Source organism: Arachis ipaensis, chromosome B10 (genome assembly GCF_000816755.2).
Source record: "Arachis ipaensis cultivar K30076 chromosome B10, Araip1.1, whole genome shotgun sequence".
Classification (NCBI taxonomy): domain Eukaryota; kingdom Viridiplantae; phylum Streptophyta; class Magnoliopsida; order Fabales; family Fabaceae; genus Arachis; species Arachis ipaensis.
This window is the reverse complement of record NC_029794.2, coordinates 1,910,730-1,922,036: the sequence shown is the minus strand read 5'-3', so window position 1 is coordinate 1,922,036 and position 11,307 is coordinate 1,910,730. Positions and strand designations below refer to the sequence as shown.

General features: G+C 36.1%; 3 protein-coding genes across 5 annotated transcripts in view; all 3 read left to right on the top strand.

Annotated features, from left to right (window-relative positions):
- Nucleotides 1,162-5,162, top strand: LOC107622433 (CSC1-like protein ERD4). Its single transcript, XM_016324313.2, has 6 exons — nt 1,162-1,761; nt 2,489-2,628; nt 2,773-3,048; nt 3,198-4,042; nt 4,265-4,520; nt 4,627-5,162. The coding sequence occupies exons 1-6, from the start codon at nt 1,491-1,493 to the stop codon at nt 4,981-4,983; spliced, it is 2,145 nt and encodes a 714-aa protein (XP_016179799.1). The 5' UTR covers nt 1,162-1,490; the 3' UTR covers nt 4,984-5,162.
- Nucleotides 5,319-9,944, top strand: LOC107622434 (CSC1-like protein ERD4). 3 transcript variants are annotated; one of them, XM_016324315.2, is made up of 6 exons: nt 5,319-6,069; nt 7,185-7,339; nt 7,559-7,693; nt 7,963-8,807; nt 8,896-9,151; nt 9,472-9,944. In XM_016324315.2, the coding sequence occupies exons 1-6, from the start codon at nt 5,823-5,825 to the stop codon at nt 9,826-9,828; spliced, it is 1,995 nt and encodes a 664-aa protein (XP_016179801.1). In that variant the 5' UTR covers nt 5,319-5,822; the 3' UTR covers nt 9,829-9,944. The 3 variants fall into 3 exon arrangements, with proteins under 3 accessions (XP_016179801.1, XP_016179800.1, XP_020969204.1); XM_016324314.2 differs by having other exon boundaries at nt 7,412-7,693; XM_021113545.1 differs by having other exon boundaries at nt 5,854-6,011; nt 7,412-7,693.
- The window catches only part of LOC107619908, a 3,096-nt gene continuing 1,787 nt past the window's right edge, over nt 9,999-11,307 (top strand). The window contains exons 1-5 of the mRNA XM_016322142.2: nt 9,999-10,004; nt 10,143-10,220; nt 10,341-10,673; nt 10,747-10,971; nt 11,272-11,307. Coding sequence (XP_016177628.2) covers nt 9,999-10,004; nt 10,143-10,220; nt 10,341-10,673; nt 10,747-10,971; nt 11,272-11,307 — 678 coding nt within the window. The remainder of the gene's footprint in view (nt 10,005-10,142; nt 10,221-10,340; nt 10,674-10,746; nt 10,972-11,271) is intronic.

The window sequence follows — 11,307 nt, the reverse complement described above, 5'->3', positions numbered from 1 at the left end:
AATAAAATACACACTAAAAATAAATTAAACTATATATAATTATTAATTTTAGTAATTAATTTTAACGCATAAATAGTATATTTTTAAAATTAAATTAAGCCATAAAGTAAAGTTAATTGCATTATGATGCTATCAATGACAGGTTGGCCGTGTATATGAACATGTGATATCAATTGTTTCTTCATGTTCAATTCACATGGTTACTAAATTATTCATTTTATATATCCTACCTATTAAGAACACAATCTCGTTTTACTTTTTATTTGTTTTTCTTAACACAGGGAAATTCGAACATGCGACCTTTTACATAAGTATGAAGAGACTATGTCATTTGAATTATAACTCATTAACAAACACGTTTTGTTAATTCATCTTAATTTTATGTATCTCGCTGTGTTACCAACAGCATTTCTGCCAACTTCTACCAATTCTTATTTATAACTGTGTTTAATGAAAGTGTCTTTGTAGATGTGTCTAATAAAAATATTTTTTTATGACTGTGTCTAATAAAAATATTTTTATAGATATATTTTCTAAATATGTCTCTTTATATATGTGTTTAAAATATAATAATTAATTATTATTGACAACAAATTAGTAGATAATCTCCTATAATTTTCCATAAATAAATAAAATGCCAAACCGTGGCTGTGGCAACTCACCAGTCACCACCAACCCTTCCGAGTTCTCAAAATAACATGTCAAGAGAAAGGTTGACATTGAATCTATAAAATGTCTGGTCTCTTTATATTGTTATTTAATTGAAAAAAAAAAATAAAATCTGACGTTAATTAGTGGAATAGTCAGATTTAACGAACACAAAACGTGTATATATGAAAGCGAATAAATAAAAATACATAAAAGAAAAACTTACTTACAGGAAGTCTTTAAATATTAGTTATTACCATTCAATACTGCTTATTATAATGCCCCATATTTATTTTTTATAGTTTATAGCTTTATGCCACTTTTTGTCTGTTAAAATTATTCTTTCTTTTGTTTAACTGACATATTATTATATTTTACAATAATTGCAATCTTCACGTGCTTATAAAAAAAATATCTAATATTAAAATGACCGGAAAAAATAATGTATTATCACAAAAATACAGTAATAAGTGTTAAAAGAAAGAATATAATCCAAAGTAACATTAAATGTGTATAAGAAATCGAAATGCCAAGGTACCCCACAAAACAGCTACCACCTTCTGTGTAAAAAGATCTTCCTCCTTCCTTTTATTTTCAATCTTATCTGTGCAATTAATCCTTTTCCATATCTCTGATATGAATATGATATTAATATGTAACTGTTTTCCATGGCCAACTATTAATTTCTGACTCCATTAGCATTCAGCGGCGGTTTCATTTCTGAATGAATGCAGAGTAATCCAGTAACCGATATTTCTCCTCCGTTTTCCACGGTTCTGTGAACCAAGTTGGAAACTTTCGGTGAATTCAGTGTTGTTTTGGTTTAGAGAAGGAAGACCCAGATGGATTTTTCTTCGTTCTTGACGTCTCTAGCGACGTCGTTCATCATATTCGTGGTTCTGATGATTTTGTTTGCGCTTTTAGCAAGTAGGCCTGGCAACAATGTCATTTACTACCCAAACAGGATCCTCAAAGGTTTGGAACCTTTGGATGGTGGAGTCAAGTCTCGCAACCCTTTCACTTGGATCAAGGAAGCTTTAACTTCCTCTGAGACAGAGGTGGTTGCCATGTCTGGGGTTGATACTGCTGTTTACTTTGTCTTCCTTGGCACTGGTTTGTCCTCCTTTTCTGTTAAATTTTCCTTCTTTTTTTTTTGTTTCTTTGAAAATTTTCTGACTTGTTTTCATGTTCTCTGCTTTGACTTTTGCTTTGGAATTTTGAATTAAAAGGGACTTTGAGCTTTTCTGTTTTTAGTTTTTAGGTTGTTTGGATGTTGATATGTTCGAAGGATTCCTCATATTTCCTCACTTCTTTTTCTATTTCTTTTTTAATATATATATAGATAGCTATATTCCTATTTTAGAAGCTACTGATTAGCATTTAGTTTCAGCATGAGCATGTCAGATTAGTATTAACTTAGGGACTAAAGTTTTTACTTTGGTTCTTTAGGGACTAATTTGCAGGTGAATAAAGCAAATATCCTTATGAATGATGCTCGTTTCAGAAACGTGCACATAATCTTATACCTGCACAATTTTCACCATCTTGTTGAAAAATGTATTCTAATGTTTATGACATGTATGCTTTTGCCAATAATCTTCTAATCCAGCGTAGTGCTTTCAGAATAGGCTCTTGGGCTGTTAAGTTTTTGTTGGCACTTCTCAAGTGTGGTGCCTTATGATTTAAAAAGAAATTTGAAAATTGCATCTTTTTCTTTTTCAAACACTTTCCAATTGTATACTTCTATATTTTCCAATTATTTGAAAGCTTGTTTATTGGATAATTTATGAATAATCTTTTCAGTTTTTAACTATTGTTCTTCTTGTTGATGTGCCTGCAGTGTTGGGGATCCTAGTTTTTTCTGGCATGATTCTGCTACCAGTGCTTCTGCCTGTTGCTGTCACCGATGATGGTGGGAGTCAAACAACTAGTAAAGGAACTTTTAGTGAACTTGACAAGTTATCCATGGCAAACATCCGGGTATAATTGCATTGAATCAGTTTTTTTACAACAGTGTTATGCTAATTTCCGTACTTCTTTCTCCGAGTGAAAAAGAAGACTAGCTTGTTTTATATCTTAGTATGATGGCAATGCCAAAGACTAAATAGCTTCTTGTATCTGCAGCAAAAGAGTAACCGGTTGTGGGCATTTTTTATTTGCTGCTATTGGGTTTCAATTGTTTCATTTATCCTCTTATGGAGGGCTTACAAACATGTGGCGTGGCTGAGAGGTGAAGCTCTTAAGGCCCCTGATGTGAAGCCTGAACAGTTTGCTGTCGTTGTGAGAGACATACCTGCTGTTCCCGAAGGCCAGACTCGAAAGGAGCAGGTCGACTCTTATTTCAAAACCATCTATCCTGACACATTTTACAGGTCAATGATTGCAACAGACCACAAAAAGGTACACATTTCATTTCGTTGCTTTCTTGTCCTAAACCACCTACATTTCTGATTCAATGCCTTTCATTATATATATCACATTTGTCCTGGTGCTTCTGTCTATTTTTTATTGTGTCTGAATTTGATCACTAGTCTTTATTATTGCAATAGGCAGACAAGATTTGGGAGGAGTTAGAAGGTTATAAGAAGAAGCTCGCCCGTGCTGAAGCTGTATTTGAGAAGTCCAAAACAACTGCCAAACCTGAAGGAACAAGACCTACTAACAGGACTGGTTTACTTGGACTTTGTGGTAGTAAGGTAGACAGCATAGAATATTACAATGAGAAGATTAATGAAACCGTTACCAAGTTGGAAGCCGAGCAAAAGGTTACTCTCAGAGATAAGCAACAAAATGCTGCTATTATCTTCTTCTCGAACAGGGTTACTGCAGCATCAGCAGCTCAGAGTTTACATGCTCAAATGGTTGACCATTGGTCTGTGTTTGCTGCTCCTGAACCCCGCCAACTATTATGGCCCAATTTGAAAATAAAGTATTTTGAAAGAGAGGTGCGGCAATATGTGGTGTATTTCGTTGTCACACTGACTATACTCTTTTACATGATTCCAATTGCATTTATATCAGCATTTACAACCTTGCAAAATTTGGTGAAACTTCTGCCGTTCATAAAGCCAATAGTGCGTCTAAAGGCTTTGAGGACAGTGTTGGAAGCTTATCTACCTCAAATCGCGTTGATTGTTTTCTTGGCTTTGTTGCCCAAGCTGCTTCTGATTTTGTCTAAAATGGAAGGCATTCCCACAGAAAGTCATGCAATCAGGGCTGCATCTGGAAAATACTTCTACTTTACTGTGCTGAATGTATTCATTGGAGTTACTCTAGGTGGAACCTTGTTTGGCACACTAAAAACTATAGAGAATAGCCCAAACAAACTTGTGTCCTTGCTAGCTGCAAGCCTTCCAGGCAATGCTACTTTCTTCTTGACCTACGTGGCTCTCAAGTAAGATAACATCTCATGTTTCATTTATTTATTTACTATTATTCTTCTGGTAATGCTGATTAAGTCTGTTTGTTATATATGCTAAAGGGTGCATTAATGCAAACTTGATTTACAAATGGTGTTTCCAATGATCTTGTTAGTTATCATCTTCTTATGAAGTTGGGTTGTGCATATGATTTAATGTTCAACAAAATTAAATGACTTCTATTCTGTTTATCTCAGATTTTTTGTTGGCTATGGTCTTGAGCTGTCCCGGTTAGTTCCTCTTATTTTATTCCATTTGAAGAAAAAGTATCTTTGCAAGACCGATGCGGAGGTGAAAGAGGCTTGGGCTCCTGGAGATCTTGGTTATGGGACTAGAGTTCCTGGTGACATGCTCATCGTCACAATCGTTTTCTGCTATTCTGTGATTGCTCCTCTGATAGTCCCATTTGGTGCTCTGTATTTTGGCCTCGGATGGCTTATACTAAGAAATCAGGTGAAGTTCTCATGATTCTGTTTACCCAACCAGGATATTAATTGATCTGTGTCATTTTAATAGCTTGAAATCTCATGAATGAGTAATGTTTTTTTGTTATCAACAGGCTCTAAAAGTGTATGTTCCATCGTATGAAAGCTATGGAAGGATGTGGCCGCACATACACAACCGCATACTAGCATCTTTGATTCTATACCAAGTTACCATGCTTGGTTACTTTGGGGTGCAGAAGTTCTACTACGCACCGTTCTTAATACCTCTTCCATTACTGTCAGTACTCTTTGGGTTTGTATGTGCAAAGAAATTCTATCCGGCTTTTGAGCGGCCAACGCTTGAGGTTGCAGCCAATGGTTTGAAGGATGCTCCCAACATGGACTTGATCTTCAGAGCTTTCATTCCACCAAGCTTGAGTTCTGAGAAGATTGATGATGAGAACTTTGAAGATGCAAGGTCTAACGTTTGAGGCAGTTATTCTGAATTTCCACTGCTAGTTGTACTATTCTAGTGTTGATATGTTTAGATATTGTTCATAATACATTTTAGGAATCAGGTTTGAGGTTCTTCGGGTCTCACATATCTGCATTTGTAACATTGACGTTTGTGCATAGCTTTTCTGAATATAAATTCGAGTTTGTCTTTTTTTGTTTTGGTTTACCCAAACGGTATTCTCTAACCCGACAGGTTAAGGATTAATCCGTCGTGGATCTGAGCTCCATTTAAGGGTCTGCCGCTCGCCAATGAGTTGCTGTATGCACAAGGCGGGGTTCGAACTCAACACTTGATTAAGCGGACAAGTGAGCCAACCTCGACCAACCCAAGTTGGTTGATTCGAGTTTGTCTTTGTTGCCTGTCATGTTCTACAAGGACTTACTCTAACATTAGTCCGATCTTTAAGTTCTGGCCCAATACTATGTTGAGGAGGCCCAATAGTCTCCTAAAAAGAGGCCCAATATATCTTAACTCCGTTGTCAGCAGATGAATTAAGAATTTATGATTGATTGATCGAGGAAGCATCCAAGAAAGAAATAAAGTTGATAGATTATTAGGCCCGGCTGAGACATTATTTGTAGTTTATTTGTCTTAATGTGAAGAAAAGTTGATCCCACAAGTTCACTTTATTTCTCAATCATACATGATGAAAGGGTGCTACAATTAAGAAGACGGTGGTGATATATTTTGTTGGTCAAGATTAAAGAGATCTTCTATGTTATTTCCATACTGCCTCAGTTAGTTACCATGCATCATATAGCTTCATAATTTGTAAGCAATAATAGCGTTGGGGTTAGAAGACTTTGGAACATCATGGACCTTACATCTTTTGTAACATCTCTAGGGACATATTTTGGGATATTCATGGGTCTGATGATAGTGTATGCGTTCCTTTCATGGAGAGCAGGAAACAATGTGGTGTACTACCCCAACAAGATCCTTAAGGGGTTGGAACCATTGGAAGGGAAAAACAAGTCATGCAACCCTTTCATTTGGATGAAGGTGGCCTTGCTTCCCTCCGGGGTCGACACTGCTGTTTACTTTGTTTTCCTCAACACTGGTTTCTCTCTCTATTTTACTTTCACACCCTCTTCCACTACATTCATCCACGAAGAGCGTTAGGGGGCAGTAACTTTTGTGTTTTGTAACCATTAATTGGCCATCAATAGTGTTTTTAATGGTGTGAGATTACATCCAATAGTGGAAGATCACTCACTTTTCTTTTGATAAGTGCTGGCCACAAAACACAAAAGTTACTGTCCCCTAGACTTTTCATGTGTCTCGCACCTTGTGCTTTTATCATTAATTAATTTATCATTATTTCAAGAGTAGTCTTAGATTTCTGAGTCCTTTTGAAGTAATGAAATCAGTCACGGTGTGATCTTTACCTTTTTTCTTATTACTATTATTCTTGGATTTAAATAAATATTAACAAATTAGTTTATTTAGGTGTACAAATAATATTGTTTTCTAGAGTAAATATGATATAAAGATTATTTGTTTTTGTTTTTGCAGGTGATTAAAAAAAAAATATATTCTAACATAAAGATGAGTTGAAAGTTTGTATTTTAATCATGAAAGATTTTGCTGATATGTACCCTTATTTGAAGGACACTTGTTAAATGATATTATGATTAAAATGTCTTGCTAGAAAATAAATATTTATTTTTTATTTTTTATATATTGAAAGAGCAACAAATGTCTACTAATCTATAATGAATGTTCTTAGAACACTCTTCAGATAAAATTACGAAATCTTTTATTATTTTCTTTACATTGGTCTATATCTTCAATATTCAAAAATTAGAAGTTGAGTAATTAGGGTCCGTTTGGATAGGTTCATAAGTGACTTTTTTTAACTTTTAACTTATGAAAATGTGTAGTATTAATCTCTGGTACAATTTTCAAAACAAAATTACAACTTTCTAAAAAATTATTTTGGTGCTTAAGGAGAAGTTAAAAAAAATGACTTCTCTCATAATAAAAAGTTTTTTATCACTTTTTTCTTAAAATAAGTATTTTTAGAACTAAAAAACCAAATACAAAATAACTTATTTATAAATTACTTTTAATATAAACATTTATTGTTTAAGCTATTTCTTCAAAAGTAACTTAATTAAGTTGTTTATCCAAACTGAGCCTTGGTGTGTTTGTGATTGGTGTTTCTTCTCAAAGTGCTGAGTATCCTGGTTTTATCTGCCGTGATTCTGCTACCGGTACTTCTTCCTGTTGCTGTCACCGATGAACGTGTGGTGAAGGAGTCACTAACAAGTCATTACAATCAGACAGTCGTCGATGAACTTCAAAAGTTAACAATGGGAAACATCACGGTATGCACGCTGAATTTTGCCATGTCCATATGGTTAGCTTCGTTTACAAGATATCTTGTAATGTATGTGTAGGAGAAGAGTAATCGGTTGTGGGCATTTTTTGTTTGCTGCTATTGGTTTTCACTTGTTGCATTGGGCCTCTTATGGAAAGCTTGCAAGCATGTGTCATGTCTGAGAGCTCAAGCTCTTATGGATCCTAATAATGTGAAGCCTGAACAGTTTGCTGTAGTTGTCAGAGACATACCTGCTGTTCCCCTAGGAGAGACTACTACAGAGGAATATGTCCACTCTTATTTTAAAGCTATCTATCCCGATACATATTACAAGTGTATGATTGTAACAGATAACAGAAAGGTACACTCCTCATTCTGATTCAATGCCTTCCACTGCATATATCATTCATCTGGTGGTGCTTCTTGTTAGAAACAAGAGAGAAATCCGAAGAAAATGTTTTGTATATTATTCAATTGTATTCAAGTTGTCTAGAATGATACAATATAAAAGGATATTTATAGGTACTAAGAGAATCGTAATAATAAAGACGTAATCTCCTATAATAAATATTCAGATATACTAAATAATACTAACTGATCCTAATTATATTCTAACACTTCTATTAATAGGCAAACAGGATTTGGGAGGAGTTAGAAGGTTATAAGAAGCAGCTTGCACGTGCTGAAACCGTATTTCAAATGTCAAAAACAAATGCCAAACTGGAAGGAACAAGACCTACTATCAAGACTGGTTTACTTGGACTTTGTGGTAGTAAGGTGGACAGTATAGAATATTACAACGACAGAATTAATGAAACCGTTACAAAGTTGGAAGCGGAGCAGAAGATTACTCAGAGTAAAAAGCAGCAAAATGCTGCTTTGGTGTTCTTCACAAGTAGGGTTGTTGCAGCAAGTGCAGCTCAGAGCTTACATGCTCAAATGGTTGATACATGGTCAGTGTCACCTGCTGCCGAACCCCGTCAACTAATATGGCATAATTTGACAATCAAGTATTTTGAAAGAGAGCTGCGTAAGTACTTGGTGCATGCCATTGTTGCTCTCACTATAGTCTTCTACATGGTTCCAATTTCATTTATATCTGCTTTCACAACTCTGCAAAATTTGGTGGAACTTGCCCCATTCATAGAGCCAGTAGTGCGTATAAAGGCTTTGAGGACAGTGCTGGAAGCATATCTCCCTCAACTTGCATTGATTATTTTCTTTTACCTGTTGCCAAAGTTGCTTCTCTATTTGTCTAAATTGGAGGGGATTCCCACACAAAGTCAAGCAGTGAGGGCTGCATCTGGAAAATACTTCTATTTTCCAGTGGTTAATGTGTTCCTTGGAGTTACTCTTGGTGGAACTTTGTACAGAACATTCAAGTTAATTGAGGATAATCCCAAATCACTTCTGTCCTGGCTAGTTATGAGCCTCCCGGACAATGCTACTTTCTTTTTGACCTATTTGTCTCTCAAGTAAGATACCATTAACATACTTTGTTTATTGATCCACAAGGTCATAACACATTGTTTTAAGTGATTTTTAATATTTTGATTGCGTCAGATTTTTCGTTGGCTATGGCCTTGAACTGTCCCGGCTAGTTCCTCTTATTCTATACCATTTTAAGAGAAAGTATATTTGCAAGACCGAAGCTGAGTGTAAAGAAGCTTGGGCTCCTGGAGATCTTGGTTATGAGACTAGAGTTTCTGAGGACATGCTCATTGTCATAATTGTCTTCTGTTACTCTGTGATTGCTCCTCTCATAATCCCATTTGGTGTTCTCTATTTCGGCCTAGGATGGCTTATACTACGAAATCAGGTGAAGTTCTTGGAACAATTTTTGTATACTGAATAAATTACTATTTGTACCCATTAAAAGATACAGATACTAACAAATGTACCCATATAAAAATAAAACGATAATTGTATGGTTTCTGTGTGCCAAGAGTACCCTAACGGACCAATAGGTCATCTTCCGTGGTTACAATTATTGTTTTATTTTTATATGGATACAGGCTATCAATTTTCACCATTAAAATTTTAACATATGCTGGTATATTAGGTATATGTACCACTTTACTTTGATACCTCGTGAATTAATAATCTTTCTGTTTATATACGTTAACTTTATATCGACAGGCACTCAATGTCTATGTTCCAACATTTGAAAGCAATGGAAGAATGTGGCCCCATATACATAACCGTATACTAGCATCTTTGATACTATACCAAGTTACCATGCTTGTGTACTTTGGGTTGCAGAAGTTCTACTATGCCTCATTGTTGATTCCACTTCCTATATTGTCGTTCATCTATGGTTTTGTCTGTGCAAAGAAATTTTATCCAGCTTTTGAACGTCCAATACTTGAGGTTGCAGCTTATAGTATGAGGGAAGCTCCTGACATGGAATTGATTTTCAGATCTTTCATTCCACCAAGTTTAAATTCCGAAAAGATTGATGATGAGAACTTTGAAGATTCAATTTCCAAATTTTAGAGATCACTGGTTTTACTTTTTAGTTGTGTGCTATTGTAGTTTTGATACCTCTAGATATTATATTTATTGTTGACAATATGTTTTATGAATAAGGATTGAGGACTGCTTTATATATATATATATGTAAGATTGGCTTTGTTCAGAGATACTATGATGCAGTTGAGCACGAAATGACTGTAGGTGAAAACTCAAGTGCAGTGGACTTCATCTGAATCATCTATTAACTTCACATGAAATCGACTGCAACTGAGTAAAGAGGAGCGGTAGGGGTAAGGGGCGGTTGGATGCCGCTAATTTGAAAATCATTTGAGCAGAGCAGAGTAGAAGATGTCAATGTCAATGTCGTCTCCGGAGGTGTTACTGAAGAATCGTTTCATGAGCTTCTTGATCTGGCAATCCATACCCTCAACCCTCATCTTCCTCCTCTTCAAACCCTTCCTCTCTTCTTCTTCTTCTTCTTCTTTCACTTCCTCGCTCCCCTATTTTCCTGGCATCACCGACATCTTCTCCAGCAAAGCTCTGCCGCTGTGAGCCTCGTAGTGATTTTCACAAGTGCCACTATTACACCCTCTTCTTCCGCCCGTCTCCTCCGCTTCCTCTTCATCCCCTCCGACTCCGCCCACTTTCGCGCCCGTGCCAAGGTTTCCTTATCATTCGTGCTCTTCGCGGCCGCCTCCGCAGCTTCTGGTCTGGCGGCGGCGGTGTCCCTATGCGGGCTTCGAGCCATTGGTGAGGGCTTTTGGGTGATTGGAAGGGTAGGGTTGAGGGGTTTCTTCGTTAGTTTACTTTTTGGTTTGCATTACGTTTTGAAGCGTCGATGGGTTTTGGAGTTTCCCATCATTCAGGTCACTTTCTCTATCTCCCTCACTTTGATGCTTCTTAATGCGTTTCTGTCTATAACTGCTTTTGATTTTGCAGCGGCCACCTTACTTCAGCTTCAAAATGGGAGTTCCTTCGGCTGGTAGGCGCGCTCTCAAGCTTTCCATTGTGGCTTCCATCTTCTCAGCTATTTTATTAGAGCTTCTCCCACATCCATTTAAGTACAGCATTTCACTGCAGAGATACTTCACCGAACAGATCGTCTTTTCTATTGCCACTTTTGCTATCTTCTTCTGTTGGGAATTGACTCATCACTTGCACCGGGTTGGTTTCTGCAACATGCTTCTTATGTATATGTTAACTGTTTCAAGTTACTTATAAATATTAGTAATTCATTTGGTTTTAGTCATTTATGCACAGTGACTCATGACTAAATATATGTGATATATTAATAAAGAAATAACTCTGAAAGCAGCCATGTGTTACTCTGTCCTCTAAAAAACTTGTAATCAGCTCTGTATATATGTATCCTTGAACTAGTGACTAGTTATAGAATTCTGGATACTTTTTATTAAGGGAGACGTTATTGCTTACTGATTGAAGTTTCTGTTGATTGGTATGTAGGTTTTACATACAAAGAGATCCATATTTGCACCTCCA

What these genes read in the sequence shown, in the direction of transcription:
- LOC107622434 (XM_016324314.2), top strand. Translation starts at nt 5,823, where the DNA reads ATGGACCTTACATCTTTTGTAACATCTCTAGGGACATATTTTGGGATA. An exon ending in CTTTGTTTTCCTCAACACTG is followed by an intron (nt 6,070 to 7,184) that starts GTTTCTCTCTCT and finishes TTCTTCTCAAAG; the next exon opens with TGCTGAGTATCCTGGTTTTA. An exon ending in TTGTAACAGATAACAGAAAG is followed by an intron (nt 7,694 to 7,962) that starts GTACACTCCTCA and finishes TTCTATTAATAG; the next exon opens with GCAAACAGGATTTGGGAGGA.
- LOC107622433 (XM_016324313.2), top strand. Translation starts at nt 1,491, where the DNA reads ATGGATTTTTCTTCGTTCTTGACGTCTCTAGCGACGTCGTTCATCATA. An exon ending in TTGACCTACGTGGCTCTCAA is followed by an intron (nt 4,043 to 4,264) that starts GTAAGATAACAT and finishes TGTTTATCTCAG; the next exon opens with ATTTTTTGTTGGCTATGGTC. An exon ending in GGCTTATACTAAGAAATCAG is followed by an intron (nt 4,521 to 4,626) that starts GTGAAGTTCTCA and finishes TGTTATCAACAG; the next exon opens with GCTCTAAAAGTGTATGTTCC.